Source organism: Stigmatopora argus, chromosome 6 (assembly GCF_051989625.1).
Source record: "Stigmatopora argus isolate UIUO_Sarg chromosome 6, RoL_Sarg_1.0, whole genome shotgun sequence".
NCBI classification, from domain to species: domain Eukaryota; kingdom Metazoa; phylum Chordata; class Actinopteri; order Syngnathiformes; family Syngnathidae; genus Stigmatopora; species Stigmatopora argus.
Genome location: NC_135392.1, coordinates 13,002,784 through 13,019,715, shown reverse-complemented (window position 1 = coordinate 13,019,715; position 16,932 = coordinate 13,002,784). Strand labels below are relative to the sequence as shown.

At 40.0% G+C, this 16,932-nt stretch overlaps 2 protein-coding genes across 19 annotated transcripts in view; one reads left to right on the top strand and one right to left on the bottom strand.

Annotated features, from left to right (window-relative positions):
- rap1gapb (RAP1 GTPase activating protein b) overlaps window positions 1-16,932 on the bottom strand; it is a 69,020-nt gene that overhangs the window by 15,988 nt on the left and 36,100 nt on the right. For 6 of the 18 annotated variants that reach the window (XM_077604109.1, XM_077604112.1, XM_077604098.1 and 3 more), the window contains one exon: window positions 5,453-5,546. Coding sequence is in view for 9 of the 18 variants with exons in the window: in XM_077604098.1 (XP_077460224.1) it covers window positions 5,453-5,546 (94 nt within the window). In the remaining 9 variants the exon portion in view is untranslated. Of the gene's footprint in view, window positions 1-881; window positions 918-2,079; window positions 2,191-5,452; window positions 5,547-14,366; window positions 14,644-16,932 lie in introns of those variants that run through there. The other 12 variants (XM_077604099.1, XM_077604101.1, XM_077604102.1 and 9 more) reach the window with 6 other exon arrangements.
- Window positions 9,337-14,837, top strand: LOC144076346 (dual specificity tyrosine-phosphorylation-regulated kinase 4-like). Its single transcript, XM_077604117.1, has 13 exons — window positions 9,337-9,459; window positions 10,475-10,642; window positions 10,862-10,925; window positions 11,000-11,172; window positions 11,263-11,399; window positions 11,626-11,766; window positions 11,834-11,972; window positions 12,664-12,733; window positions 12,814-12,986; window positions 13,064-13,124; window positions 13,203-13,305; window positions 13,370-13,446; window positions 13,675-14,837. Exons 1-13 carry the CDS (start codon window positions 9,403-9,405, stop codon window positions 13,755-13,757), a joined length of 1,446 nt encoding a protein of 481 aa, XP_077460243.1. The 5' UTR covers window positions 9,337-9,402; the 3' UTR covers window positions 13,758-14,837.

The following is a 16,932-nucleotide window of genomic DNA, read 5'->3' as shown; positions in this document are numbered from 1 at the left end:
GGGGAAATGCCAAACTCCAGAAGTCATTAAGTATAACTGCTGCTGTGGACTGAAAAGTGCCAGGAAGGGATTTCTCTCTATTGTAGCTATTCTTATTCTGCTGACAGTTCCCAAAAGCCCAGAGTATGTCTTGGGAGTATGAAGGAGGAAAAAAAACAGTGCCGATCAGTAAACTCTTTGTGTGGAATGCCCACAGCGAGACTTGAAATGCATCAAAAGTTGATGTTGATCTTTTTGGACAATGGAAAATATGAAAAAAGGGAATAGGGGATGCTGTGAATAGAGGAACAAAAATAAATGAAAAAATAAAACCACTATATGCAATGCTCAAGTTCTCTGAGAGAGGTTTCTATTCATTGCTCCAACACTCACATTTGTCATTGGTTACGATTTAAAATCGGAGGCAGTAAGAAAGTAAAGAAATCTGGCTATTGATATTTCTATGTCATTCATGTAATCTTGTCCTTTCATACCTGGCCCACATTAGGAATACACAATCATGGTTTTTCAACAAATTTGGACCCTTTTCAAACCATTTCTATTAACAACGCAGACATTAAAATGTTACCCTGATGTGGTATTTTGTTTTGCATTAAAAAAAACCTTGAATTTTCACACTTAATTGCATTTCATACGTGACTGCGATATGAAAGAAAAGCAAAAAGCTGGTATTGGCAATACACATGAAGGGGAAACTGTGAGTTACAGTGATGCGTATGTTACAGCTGCAGGTTGTTTGGAATACTAAAAGAGCAGAAAGTGTAGACTAATGCATCAAGGGAAGGATAAATTGCAATTCAGGTGTGAAATTCAGAGAAAGGCGTTTGATTATTGCTAGCGGAAGCGTCGGGGTTCAGCTGGCGAATGGCCACTTACGGTACCTGCATCCTCTCGATCATGCCAAACAGGTCCGAGCTCTGAATTGGGGAGGGAGATAGTTGACACAAAACAATTTTAGACTTGTTTTTACATTATGAGGCTCTTGTCTTCACTCAACCTTTATTATGGTCTCGAGGCGCTTAGGCCTGTTTGGAAATTTATTTCAGTCTTCTCATTGTTCAGTCAATTTGTGAAGTAACTCTTCTAGGAATGTAATTGAAGAAGCTGATCTGATATCGGTCGAAATAGGCAGAGTTTACATTGAAGTTTAAAGTCCACACTCCACAGTGACAATTTTATATGACGGAAATTTTGTTATACTGTGTAAAATAACTCTGTACCAAGAATATAGTACTTGCTAAGAAATGCAGACAAAATCACTATGAAATACAGGTGAGTTTTGTGTAATCATACGCATACATAGACGATCACACACCTTAAATATATGAATATGAATGCCTGCATGCACTTTATGCACATTAAATAAGCTCCGACCTTAGGAGCCGAGTGCATCTGGCCCGCCGCTTGTTGCGTACTCAAGCCGATTTGTTCACCATGTAACACAAGCGGACTGAAATGCCAGACTGATGTTTCCACATGACGTCTTAAATTTACTAAGGGCCATTGCGGTGGCTTGTCAAACACACATGCACACAGACTGCATGCACCCCTGGTGTTTTTAGACCCTGTCATTGGTGCATGCCCATAAAGGAAAATGACATCAGTATTAATGATGGATTCTAGAAAATATAAGTGCACCCAGACCGAGACAGAACCACCAGTGTCAAATGAATACACTGAATTAATCCACTTATCAGATTTAGAAGTAATTTGTGATCCAATTTGGACCATTATTATTTTAGTAAATGTTTTGTAACGTTTTTGTTTGGTGGTGTGCCATATTGCCATGTTTCAATAAAGGCTGCGCGGCAAAGTATTACATAGACAGATTAGGGAAAATACCGAACTTTTTGTTTTTTTACCACGCTGACATTTTGCGCCAACCCGCGACCCATATTTTGGACCTCGGGACGACCTCTACAAGCCACCTCGCAATCTCTCATGCTCCAGCAACCAGTGAACCACAAGCACCTGCTCTCTCCCCGCAGGAGGTCAGACAAAAGAAGATCTAAAACGTCTTATCTGGATTCAGCGGTGTCTTTCGACCTTTGAGTGGGCGAGTGCAGAAAAGATACTCACATCACTAAGACATCTTCGTTTCAGCAAAGGTCTGCGAGGGGCGCTGTGGAGCAGCGCGTATGAGAAGGTGTTTGCCATCATCTTGGCGCAAAGATGTCAAGTGCAATGAGTCTGACAGTCAGAAAAAATAAACAAATAACGGGGGAAAGTTGAGTCGCAGGAGCGTGTTGGCGTGCGAGCCGCAAGACGTTGGTGTTAAAATGCGAGAACGGGATTCTACTTCCTCTTTTTTACAGCATATGTATTTGTACAGCAGGAAATTGAGTAAAATGAGGAACAAGATGCACCCACCAATCCACGCTTCCCCTTTTTCTTTAATCACAGTATAGGAAGATTCATCTTCCTCTCAGCAGCAAACACAAAGGGGACCTCTTAAAATGGAAGGTGTCTCTCAAACCTAATTAACAAAACATTGTTTCATTTAGCCCGATGTTAGAGTATTTACATGCTGATTTCATGCAAAGTGTAATTGCACAGTGGGAAAACACTTTAATGCTCCACTTTAAAAATGCGCCTGCGCTGACCTTGATTAGGCCTAAGTGTATTTTTTTCAGCTTATTTATTCATTTCAATTAAAACTGATCCCAAGTGTTTTGTTTTTTAAAAGTTTGAAAACACATTAATTCAATAAAACTCAGAAACCTTGTGGAACCTTTTGTGAAACTGCACGTAACTGTTCAATCCAACCTTTTTGCTTTATAATTACAAATTAGATGAATATTATCAAATGGGATGGCTCAACTCAAATGTAATTTCATTACTATTTTAAAAGCTTTAACCATAGTGCCTATGTAGCATTCAGAATCATACTTTATTGGCTTTAGGTCTGGGTAGGTCTGTATAGGTCTTATGCACCAAGACCTGAGATTTTGTAATGGCAAGACAAAGGGTGCAAATATTTACTCTGGCTGCCATTGAAGGAGTGCCAGCCCACCCATTAATGTCACAAACTGAGTTAATTAGTTTGTATTCACAAACATTTTAAAATTAGGGGGGAAATATTATGCAAACTTGTTTGTTTATAAATAGAAAAGGCTCCAAGATTGAACCCTGTGGAATACCTTTTACATTTGAGTTGAGTAGGGACTACCAAAAAAGGTGAGGCTTTCGTTCCCTACGTATTTTCCAAAATTCTCATCAAAATTGAATATTCTACTACCTTCGAAATAACCAGCCTTAGTCTGCAGAAGGTCCCCACCTTGTGGACTTCCTGTGTGTGGCTCCAGTTTTTTACCTAGGTCTACAATGTCTTGTGTGTCTTTGTCTGTCTTGCTTCTGCAACCAAGAAATGTTCCGGATACGGGATGAAATAAAGTTCTAATGTAACCTAAAAGGAATGTAGGAAAATATATCTTAATTTGAGAGGTGCACTCGTGTTCAAGCAGGTTGACTTTACAGTGCTTCATTCAACTGTAAGTTCCTTGCACAAAAAACATTGCATGCAAGAATGTACAGAAGATCATAAGTATCCATGAACTACAGCCGCGTAGCTCCACCAGTTCATTAAGTCTGCAGCTTGGAAAACTTGCAAATAATTTGCATCTGAGGAAATGACTGACTCAGCTCCACCCTCACTACCTCGCTGATGCTTTCAGGGTTATTCTCGTCGTCAAATAGAACGCAGACATCAAAGAAAGGCAATCAATGGTCGTAGAGCTCTGAATGAATCCACTGGGCTACATTTGCCAAGTTAATTGACTCAGAGGACAACTCTTAAACAGGTGGCCATCAGAAACAGTTCATTAAAGCCAGTCTTGGAATTCCACTGCAGTGAAAACTGACAAAAGAAACTTAAAAATCAAATTGGTTTTTCAAACCTCAATGTCAACCCTCATGTTAAATAGCTTTCTGAGTTCCTTTTAAGTGTCGGTGTCTTTAGAGAACAATGCCTTTGTTGGGTCCAGCTCAATTTGGGGGATCAAGAGTGTTTTTATTCAAGAGCAAGCAGCAGAAAGGCCTTTCATCGGTTTAGACGGTGAAACTTTGATTTAAAAGACGGACTGGATTTATGAACAGTAATCACACATAACACAGACATCCACATAAACCTCCACGTAGAGACAGCAAACCAGTTGCTTTTACAACCATTCAATTCTCAATTTCTTGATTTCAATTGACCCGGGGTGCCATTTTAATAGGGGATAATCAGTGTGACTTCCTAGGCAGCCTGTGTATTTTCCGTCATTATTTCGATGCATTCCTAATGGAACAAGGCAGAAATAACATGCATCAGATACTTTGGCTCCAAGAGCCGGATGTCTATATTTGTCTCCCAAGTCTTTGACAGAGTGCGCAGACCCTGTCAGACACTATGAGCGTCTGCCAAATCCGCTTACGGGAGCTGAGGCGAGGGGCATTCACACCATCTTTCACCCGAACGTAATAGCTCCGGGCTAGAATGGCAATGACTCAGAGAAAAACCTGAATTTGAGCTAAAAAACAAAAAAGACTTATGGAAAGACAAAAAAAGTTATTTTTAAAAGAATGTTTTGGAGCATTCAGACAATGTGATAATTACATCCAGATTACTAAAGAATAAAAAAGAAATGCAGACTATTTTCTTTCCTGCTGAAAGATGACAATTTATTGTTACATTTTGTATTTACATAATCACGATGAAAATGCTCAAGAACTGCGGGTAAAATGGTTTTGCTGTTCCCAAAACAGCTGTCAAGAAATTAATTAATACTATTAAATCCACGATTATGTTTACCTACATTTTCAAGAGCTTACACTTTAGAAAGTGCAATTCCAGTATGCCAACAATTGACAGGTGCATGCTTTTAGTCATTTATTCATATTTATTCGTAATTTCCCTACTGTGAAGAGTGCTTGATCATCACCATCTGGCTTCATCTATCTGTATCTATCAAAGAATATAGTCCTGTCTTTTCTATCAAGAAAAATGGTGGCTACTTTGTGCTTCTCGCCACTTTATATCTTTTTTCTGGTAATTATCTTGGTCTGATGGCAATGTGATAAACATTCCAAACAATAAAAAGTTAACATGAAATTAAAGTGAAACTGCTGTCTAAATTATAGTTTGTAAAGTTTTTTGGGGGCAGAAATCTTGAGATAAAATGCAGTTTTGGATCAAAAATAATTCAGCAACTGTTGCCTGAGGGGGAGAATGACTTAGTAACTCCCAAAAAAGTCAGTTTAATAAATACGAATCTAACTGCTTTTCTCTGAAGTTCACCTCATGCCAACTCAATACTATGTATGCAAAACCAGCATTATGTGCGAAAAGCCTGAGTACCAAAAACATTTCCAACAAACCTAATAAAAGCATTAAAAATGCTTGTTAGTTTTTGTGAATTCAATTTCCTGGCCGTGATTGATGAAATCCCAGAATGTCCTCCCGGGTTCTTACCTGCGAGATAGCGGGAAGAGGTAGCAGTGGACTGGTATATTGAAGTGAGCGCTCTACTTCATCAGGAATGCGAGGGATCCTTCCATCGTGCTTCCTGTGAGCAGAGGAGGAGAGATTAGGACCATTTGAGTCTTGATAAGTTATACTTAAGATGCTACAAACGGCAATTTCCTGTGAAATGGCCCAGTAGATTCTGTCACCTGAAACAGGATGTCAGAGAAGTAAAAGAACTCTGCGTTAGGTGTTAGGTTATATAGTGGTTCACATAGTAGTTTGTGCCCGGGGCAGAAGAGATATTTTAACACAAACATTGTATTCATAATAGCTGTGCTCAGATTGATTAATATTACTGACATCACTCCATATTGACAGTGATGAGCACAGACATGAAATATAGAAAACCTAATGGGTCAGTAACTAGATGTTTTGATCATTTGCCAGCTGTGGCATCCTCACCCCATTATTGATTTTCTTGCCTTTGATCACAGAAATGAAAACGATCATTTTTTTTGGACTCCATCATAGATAACCACCCTCTGTTTGGATTCATGTTTTATTCATAGAGCAGGTTGAAAAATCCCACAGTGGTAACGAGTGAAATAAATTAAACACTCACAGGCATCACAGCACTTTTTAACTGGATCCAATTGGACATTTGGATTGTTTTTCCCCTACAGCCACACAGTTTGCTTTTATTTTTTAATCAAAAACTTTAGGACCTCGGTGTCAAATCGAGGCAGAACTTTTGAACGAGATTACAAACTTCTCCATTATTTTTCCTTTGTGTTTCAGTGAGGGTGTCTGAAAAGAATTAGCAGGCAACCCAAGCAATATTACGTGACGCTTTGTCTCACATGTCAGTCACTGGCTCGATGTGGCGACCCATCTGCCCGCACATTCTGTGCACAAACTGGCAGCAGAGGGCAGGGTTTCCAAATGACAGCAGGGAACAACCAAACCAATTGGATTTTCATATTTCCACCATTCTGTTGTTTTGACACATGGAAACCAGGATAAAATGGGAGCTTTTAACAGATTAGACTGGAATGGCACAAAACAGTTAAAAGAAAATCTCCCTTCATCCTTATTACTATTACTAGCACAGTGTTCCATCCATGTGGACGCATTTCCGTTGCGCATAATTCTAATCAATTAAATTTTTTGATTTAATCTTGCCGAAAGCGAGTCCCAATCCACTATTCAGGGCTGCCCAAATGTCACCCTGAAGGCTGTAAGCATTTGCATGTTTATACTGTCAGCACACTTGTTGTACAAGGAAGATAATGGGATCAAGCCAATCATAACACATTTAATATCTCGGTCTAGCCCAACACCTTATGTGAGAATCCTATTCGGAGACAAAGAGGAATAAAATGGAAGATTGTATATTCCATTCACTTGGCGTAATAATAATAATAAGCAACAGGCTAATAATTGTAACAGTGAAGGGTCAAGGAGCACGTCTTTTTGACCACACTATATGCGGTCTTTCCATTAGCCAACAATGAAACAACACTATAAAGCACTGGGTAGGAGGAAGATAGGAAACTTGAAGACTCTATAATGGATAAATCACAGTCATAATCATCAACTAATTACCCACCGGCACCAAAACAAATCTGGTCACAATTCTGACGCCGTCACAGATGTGGCAAGCACTCCTAAAGGGAATTATCTAATTACTTGGATGAATATGATGGCAGCCATTAAGTCCAAATGGATGCTGTAACAAGGGGGTTTTGTGCTAATAACCCAATAGAAGAGAGAATTGACATGCAGGCTTTTTGTGATGAAATACAAAGATGGCAAATTAATTCAATTCTATGCAGGCAGCAAAGAAGAGCCCAGTAAATTGCTGTGTATGAAAAAGATGAGGGAAATCAGAAAGGTAGTTACCCTTTAGTCGCACATGGGAAAAAACAACAACTTTCCCGGTTAAGAGAGGATTTCAGCGCTGATTTTGCCCTCTTTAATATTATGTTAAATTAACTTAATAATGTTCCACAGCTAACGCCAAAAAAAACCCTACTTTTGTCTCATCAATTTATTGGCAAGTCTAGATGGTTACATTTATGTCGAAATCTGCTCAAATATAGTGAGTTCTTTCTGCACCATTTAACCAAAATGGTAAACTTAAACTAAAATTAGGTGTTTATCTCAAATGGGATTTGTTAAAAAGGGGGCTAAAATTGCCATTTGAAGCGAAACGGGAACCATCCTGTGTTGTAATTGGAATTTTTTTGGGGACAATTTTCTCAAATAGACATGGTTTCTAAATTCGCACGAAAAAAGCCAAGAGAGAAAAGAAAACACATGATTGGTGCCAAGCAGCTTAATTGTATGTCTTCAATGGCCGCATGTCTGACCAATGAAGCCATCCGGACCTTATTTTTCACATTGGAAATATTATCCACTGCTACGCACACATGCATCCATCTTGAACGGTTACCTAGCAACTCAATCTAACCCGCTTCAACGTCCCAGAGAAACATGCAGGTTATGAATGCTGGCTCTGATGGAGAAAAGTGTAGTTTTAGTCAATGGAATGTAGCAGAGTGAATTAAACTGCACCAAGAAAACATCCTAAAAGATACACACAGCGCAATATGAAAACATGCACAATATGATGACATCCGAAACAAGCAGTGGGCGTTGGAAATGTTTATTTTCTTTTGACTTGTTCCAGTGCCCATTGGAGAATGCTGCCTAAGTCTACTCACATAGTGGCGAGTTATTTCTGAATGCCAAAGTTACCGTTTGGTAAATATAAAAAAAAAATGTGCATTTTTAGAGCAACTGTAGTTTGTCTATCACTGTCAATGACTCGAAATGAGTAAATGACCTTTTTTAATGTAATATTTTGCCAGTAAAGTTCTAAGATACATGCATGTCATCAAATCCACACATGCAGTAAAACAAACAGGAAATATATTAACACATAAAACTATAATTACAGCGACAAAATTTTTTATGTGGTTGATCTGATGCACTAATGCACCTTCTAATCAGGCACGCCTTGAGAATGAAAATAAGGTCTTCATTAGTGATGTGCCCTATAATCTAGTATTAATATTTTTAAAAAGGTCTTTTTTTTGTACATTATAAAAAAAAACCCATCTTCCAATATGAAAGACCATATTATCATATTTTAAAATTAGTCAAGAATGTAGCCCTTGAAAAGCCCAATATTGCAGGGAATATGGTGCCTATCTATGTATTTTAAGGGAATCCAAAGGGGCAGCCCGGCGGCGCGAGCGGTTAGTGTGTTGGCCTCGCAGCTGGGGACCTGGGTTCAAATCCAGGTGGGTCCACCTGTGTGGAGTTTACATGTTCTCCCCGGGCCTGCATGGGTTTTTTCCAGGTACTCCAGTTTCCTCCCACATTCCCAAGACATGCATGGTAGGCTGATTGGACACTCTAAATTGCTCCTAGGTATATGTGAGAGTGAATGGTTGTTTGTCTCCGCCAATTCAGGGTGTCACCCGCCTCAGCTGGGATAGGCTCCAGCACCCCCTGCGACCCTAGTGAGGATAAAGCGGTTCAGAGTGAATCCAAAGTACTTAGTGACTTTTGTGAACGTCTATTTAAAATATCCAAGGATATTTGTGTAAAAAAAAGAAAAAAAAGAAATCAGCATATTGATATATTTGACTGTCAGCGATTGTTACCATGGCGATGCGCACCGTCAATCAACTGGGACCCGAGGACTCTCTCCATGCCGGCCTGGCGTCACTCAAACTCGGCCTAGCCGCGGCGGACGTCCGTGACGTGATCGACGAGGCTAACAAAATGCGCCTTTCATGCGGCACTTACGAGCACGCGACACTTTATTACCGATAAAAGCGGCGGCCGCGCCGCCGAGACTGTGCAAAAGACGACGAGGACTTTAGTGGACGCTCATCAAGAGGAAGGAGAGATGCTCGCCACTTTAGAAAGCGGCAGCCGGGAAGATGCTAGCTGCTGCCGCACCAAAAAAGGACAAGGCAACGAACGAGCATCTCGAAAAGGTCAGCTTAAGTTTCGTGCTGCTCCAAAAAGGACCTCACACCTAACACCACATTCACAAAAAAAAGGACTCAATATGTATTCAATTCTACTCCTCATTTAAAGTTCGACCATGGCGCAGTTATTTAATATACACACAAACAGGTACATTATACAAATATGGTGGGGGAAAAAACGAATATTTGCCCAAACTATCCGACACTGCTATTGATTCAATATCAAAAGGTGTGTCCATCAATACAACACTGATTTAATCATTCAAGGTGGGTGAATCCTCAAATTGGTCAACTGGAAGTGAGTATTTATCAAAATATTAAACAATGTTACTCATTTTTTAAAAGATTTGTAAAGTTTGGTAAAATGGTGAATTATTATATGTAATATCTAATTAACAAATAGGAATTCTGCATTTTACTGGTTTTAGACATAGTTCATGATAATATTTACTAACATCTGACAGATTTGTATATAAACAGAAAATGTTTTGTTCATGAACAATATCATAAAGAGATCATTTTAAAACGTTTTTATATTTATTCACATATATATCATGTGTACAAAAAACAATTTTAAAATAATATATAAATGATCTTTTCATTGGGATACATCATTTTATTTAATCAAATAAAAGTAAAATAATTTTGATTGTCAAAGATTAAACCAAATATGTATTCAAGAAATAGTGATTTATCAACATGTCAATTGATCTACCTTTACTTACTATAAAAAAATGTAACAATAGAAAATGTAAAGCACTCCGAAAGAATTAAGTTACAAGAAATAATGGCACACTTGACAAAACCACAGCAGAAACTGAAATCCCAAACACTGGTAACTGATATCAATAACACCACCACAAGGATCTATAACATTAATATTTAAAGTGATACGTCTACCAGCCTGGCGTCCTAATGCAAGAATGGGAAAACCTGCGGCCCAATTAGCCATATACAATCACTAATTCTATGTGAAATACAATTTTTGAGTGAGCTCACTGTACTCTCTTCCATTTTCCAGATTTTTCCCACCCAAAGATTCCAGAAGGAGCCACTGAAAACCAGAAACAGCCAAACCGTAGCGCACCGGCAGACTTCCCTTCCCTCAAACCCCCCAAACAAAGTCAAACTTGGGTTCCCGCAAATTCCCATGACTCAGCAGAAAACCATCTCAACACCAGCACAACAAGTCAGTAATCGAATGTTGACATGGTTTCTAAATGCTACACATTGCAGCAACAAACCTGATTAACTTGACTCAAAAGTTGAATTTGCCTCCGACGCTTCCAAACAAAACAATGACGCAACAAAACCTCATAGACAGACAAATGAAATGGTCAAGGATTAATAATTGATACATTGATGAACAAATGCCATTCTTAAACTCTTTAACTGCATCTCTATACAGATAAACAAAACCTCTTCCAGGAACAGAATCGTTACCTCCTTATCTCACTGCAGAACTCCCGAATGTAAGCGCGTCCGGGAAACTCGGCACTGAACTTTTCCAATAGCGTTCCAATAAAAACTTCAACATTGTCAACAGCGGTTCTCCGAGACACCAAGCGGTGCCTTACCCCATACGAGCAAAACGAAATCAAGGAATACCGCCATGTTTGGTATGTGGGAGAAAAGGCCAAGAAAATGCGGCGCTCCAAAGAGTCTACATCGACATCGGAAGGAGAGTCCTTCGATGACTCCAAAGGATTCTACAAAGTGGTGAGTGACCACTAACGATCAATTCTTACCAGGATTTCAGACGTACACATCTAAATTTTCTGAACAATACAACAAACTGATTATTTTCAGAGGGCTGGAGACCACCTGGCCTACCGCTTTGAGGTGCTGGGAGTTATGGGGTCGGGATTGGCTGGAAAGGTCCTAAAATGCAGGGACCACAAGACCATGACGCTGGTCGCCATCAAGGTCTTTCGTAACACCACTGAGTAAGAACTTCCATCATAACAGCATAGACATTTTCTGTTCTGTAGAGATTTATTGATCAACCCATCAACTAATTAAGGCATGACATGTGAACCATTGCAGCAAACACGCACAAATTGGATTTTTTGGTTGCTAATGGGGCAACTTAACAATAGCCAACAGTTATTAGACAGGGTTTCAATGTAGGTTTTATCGTACTGTATGCCAGAGAATTGACTGTTTTCACAGAGGTCAAAAGATGGCACAGACAGAGTTGGACAATTTGAAGACCTTACAACGGCTAGACAGAACCAACAAAGCCAACATGGTCCACATGAAGGAGCACTTCTACTTCCGTAATCATCTTTGCATTACCTTTGAGCTATTTGAGTAAGTTAAACACTTTGCTGGCTTTTCAAATAATAAGACCACGTTAATTAATGCAGTCTTTTTAAAGAAAGGACCTTCACAAAGCCCTTGTGGAGAGCAAACTGCGACGACTGTGCGAGGCCGACATCAGAAAATATGCCATCGATGTACTCAAGTGTCTGAAAGTACTCAAAGATGTGCAACTCATCCATGGAGACTTAAAACCAGTAAGGAAATAAGAGCAATAATTTGTCTAAAAGAAAAATACATGATGATCTTTGAGTATTGATAGGGAAGGCACATTTATGGTCAAAGCAGGCTGGTAAATACTGCATCTGCAGTTTTACGACTGCAACTGTCTCCAGGAGTCGTGAATAACAGCACTAGTCCAATGAAAAGGGGAACATTGACTTGGCAAGTGAAAAAAAGTGTTGCCTTTTTGTAAATGAAAGCACTAAATATAGACCACTTTAACCAAATAAGTTGTTGCCATTAAGTCGTAATGGTACTGCCAAGAGAATAAACAGGACATCTTCAAATATTTTCTTTTTTTGTTTGTTTTTCTGGCAACTTTAAGAAGCATATTCTCAATTAACTACCACTATTAATAAACAAGATGACTCCAAAATAGAATCTGTCCCTCATGGAGTAGTTCTGTTGTCATAAATGAAAGTAAACATTGCAAAAGTCTCCAGTACAGAGAAATCATTCATATTTTGGCTGTATACTGACAAGTAATTGGCCAAACCAGTAAATGAAGCATAACCACAACAATGTTATGTAAATAACATGGATCCGGGATTTAGTCCGGGGGGCACTCATTCTCAAAGGACAACAACCTAATGCACCATGACTAATGTGACATCAAACTGGTTATCATTAGTTTCTAACTTTAATCACAATCTTGGATCCTTTAAGGAAAATATCCTATTGGACAAGGAAAACAACGCAGCAGTAAGTGACTTCGGTGGGAGCATCTTTATGAGAGGTGAGACTACTATAACGCCACTTGCAGACATTTTACGTTAAATCCGGTGGAGGGATCCAATCTGTCTTAACCTCCCACAGGTCGGCCCACCAATCAGACACTAGCATACATGGCTCCGGAGCGCCTCCTCGGCAAGTGTTGCACCACCGCCTCGGACATGTGGAGCCTCGGCTGCACGCTGGCTGAGCTTGACTGGGGCTTATTCCTCTTTAAAGGCAAAGACAAAGGGGATATTTTCAATTGTATAACAAGGGTAAATATGATGAGCGCATAACAATTGAGATTTGGGCTCCCGCCACTGGTAGGATCTTGATCATGAGACTTCCTTAGGTCCTGGGCCTCCCACCAATGGACTTAATGACTGCGGCGAGTCGGAAAAACTACTGTATTGGTGAGGTTTCAAAGATTGACTTAACCAAATATTTGGGGCAAGAACATCCTCATGACCACATGCTCTTCCGATATCCAGACGGCACAGACACTGAAGACAAGAAGCCACCGAGGAATCCATTGGCGACAAGACTGAAGTCCAAGAATCCAAAGTTTCTGGACTTTATTCGGTGTTGTCTCGAGTAGGTTCATATTAATACGCCATATATAGTGTACACACTTGTATGACAGTCCATTGCTGAGCAGGTATGACGCAACAAAGCGGCTCACGCCAGAGAAAGCTTTGCGACATCCTTGGATCAAGCAGGCGACCAAACATACATGTGAGTAAACTGCAACGCCACTTCTTATGTAAGGACAATAATGGGAATAAGTGTTAAAAGGGTTTACAGGACTGGAAATATTGCAACTTAGTATGCATTATTAATGATGCTGTTGATTTTACGACTACATTACTGGATATATACAATATAGGATGCTTGCCTGTTTAGCATTCAACAGTTGTCAACATTATTGACAAGGTGTATTTTTTTCTGTCAACTTTTGCTCAGATAACAGACCGACAATAAGCAGTTTACTCAAGAGAGAGAAGATTCCACCGCCAATGTTGCAGCCAGTGCCACAATACAAATAAGCTCCTGAGATGAACAGCGCAGACTGGATGGCAATTTATCGACAGGCTTATTTCTACATCTTGACAACGCCCAAATTGACAAAACTCGACCTGATAGTGGGTTTTTTCTACCACATGTTTGGCATTATTTTGCCATCAACCAACTTGAAGAATTACAGTACTTTACACCATTTTTTTTTAAACCTTCAACGTGGCCTGTTGAGTGGGTTGTCCAGTCTCATCCGAATGAGCTGCTCTTCACGCCACGCCACCACTGCAAGGCCATCGCTGAAGCATGGCTTTGATCGCCATCAGGAAGAAGCGTGTGTGTCCATAAAGACAGACAGAATAAGCACATTTTAATTTGTGGTATTATGTAAGTCACTTGCACCTTGGCATAATTCTGTTAAAAGTTGAGAATCACCCAATTTTCGAAATAGTCAGATGAAAGTGATTGGGTTGTGCAACTCCCATTTAATGAGTGGGCAGGCGCCCAGCTGTTTGTACACAAGCAATTAAAAAGTCAATTTTCCACAAAAAAAGTGCACGTTGTGCCTTATGAGACGCACGCTTAGTGTATTGCTTTAAGATTGTCTACTCGTCAGCAGAAAGTTACCAAGACAGACAAACCTTTTTAAACTATAATTAATCCTGTGTAGCCAGCAGCTTCTTCCACAGAGCACCCGTGGGTCATTAATCGACGATAAGAATTCCAGCTTTTGTATGCAATAATGGTGCGTAGGGTTTCCTGCTACAGCTGCAAATGAGCAAAGGAAGGGAGGGAGGTTGAAGGCTGAACGCGCCGCAAAGTGAATTTAAAACACAAATGTAATTAGGACGACAGGTCGAGCTCCCCCCGGGTGTCGGCAGACGGCGTGTTGCGGCGGCCTTGACCTGTGAATTTACAAACTCAGACAAAAAGGTCAACCAGTGGACTATGTGCCAATGAAATCTGCACTGCTTGTAAAGCGTTTACGGCTTTTGGATTGAAGTAGACAATCTTAAATTTAAAAAGGCATGTGAGGAAAAAAAGCTGCTGATGGTGGAAATGGTTTCTGTTGGGTTTCAGCTGGAAGTTGAGGGGGTGGAGCAAAAAAAGTCAAGCTTTCTAGCAGCTGTGAATTTTCCAGCAGTATAAATCACCTGCGCACAGCCAAATATAACATTACCTGCTTGAATAGCCATGGAATTATAGTAATTAATTGGCAGGATAATTTGCTTCATTTGAACCCCACTTAAAACATTTATACATTGTCAAGTAGAAATTGAAATGGAACAGAATGGACTCACCGGAGCAACGAGAATTTTAAGCGGAAGAATGGTTAGTGCGTCGGCCTCACAGATTTACGTTCGAGTGCATGTTCTCCCCAAGCCTGTGTGGGTTTTCTCCGGGTACTCCGGTTTCCTCCCACATTCCAAAAACATGCATGCTAGGCTAGTTTGACACTAAATTGCCCCTAGGCATGAGAGCATGAACTGTTGTCTCCTTGTACCCTGCGATTGGCTTGGCACCCCCCGCGACCCTTGTGAGGGAGGATAAGCGGTTCAGAAAATGAATGAATTTTGCACCGTGTTTCAGTAACTAATGCAGGATATGATCCAACACAGTACTGAAAAGCATAGATTATTTTCATATGAACTATTAGGTGGAATACATTTTTTTTCATTGAAAAAGTTTTTGACTCTTTTTGAACAAAAATAAGAAAACTGAATGAACATCATCTCTAGGCTTGCAATGAAGTAACATCTGTAAAAAGCCAACATTTCTGGAGGCGAATGGCTGACCCGAGGCCACATGCAGTGTGAACATGACTAATGCGCACGCTGCGTTGCTGCGGATGCGGTCGCTTTACTTGGCGAATGGCAGGAAGCCGCAGGCGCTGCAGGAGGAGTCAGACATCATCGCGTCAATGCCCGCCACGCTCGAGTAAGCTTGTCCATTAACGATAGACTAACTTGGTCCATTAGAGCCAGCTAACGGGCTTTCTCGGGCTGACAGCGGCCCAAGTTCTGCTAACAACATTGTGTGTCGGATCACCACTGAATGGGCTGAAAAATGAGAAATAATTCTTACATTTTCAGCCAGGAAATTACAAATGGCTTTGATGTAATGGGTTTTTGCTCTAAGTGCAAATGGGATGAATTATTTTCATTCTTGCTAGTTATTGTCATCTTACCTGTCATTTCCTCTTTTGGGTTAAGTCATGCATTTGAATAATTCCTCGTCTTCTTATATTTTCACAAAATTAATTCTACTCAAAGTCAGCGCTCTGCTGCTACACTCTGTCGCTTTTTGTTGTGGTGTCAATGCATGTGACAAGAATCCGGTATTTTTCATTCTCACCTCTGAGTTGTGAACAAATGTCACTGTCCCAATCCATTTCAAACTGGAATTCGCTAGGATGGCGATTTCCCGACATTGTGCACATTGGTGTTCTGTTTTTCTTTTTTTTTTTTACTACTAGTGCAGTCATTGAACAGAACATCCACGGTTCCTATAAAAAATTACTAATTATTTTGAAAATTTTCAAGAATCAACAGCCTCTGGGGCACTTTCATTCATTTTCAGTTCCGCTTATCCTCCCAAGGGTCGCAGGAGTGTTGGAGCCTATCCCAGCTAACTTAGTGCTGTAAGGGGGGACACACTGAATTGGTTACCAGCCATTGGTAGGGCACAAAAATAATTGAAAAAAAATCAACAGTTGTCAACATTATTGACAAGGTGTATCAAAATAAAATAAAATAAAAAATAATAATTAAAAAAAACGAACTTCTAGAAATTCCACAGAGGAAAGTCAGAACCCACCAGGGATTAAACCTTCAATTAGAGAACTGCAACCACAATTTTGACAAAACCTCACACCAAATAAACATTCTTTCTCCAGCTACTGATTGTCATATTACAACTCGTAGTCAATCAAAACGTCTCCGGTCAAAAATAATTAGCAGACTCCAAGCACTGCTCTTTAAACACACACTCCAAGACAAAACACAGTTGAGAGCGAATTTGGCCTAAGACACAACACAGTTGAGAGCGAATTTGGCCTAAAGATAGACAAATCACATCAGATGTCCCTTTCCGGACATTTCCATAAATCAGTGTACAGCAAAATATTTCATAGTAGACGTCATTCCGGTACTTTTGAGTCCTAGAGACAAGACACTAAAAGTTCGGATGTTGACCAACACCCCACCT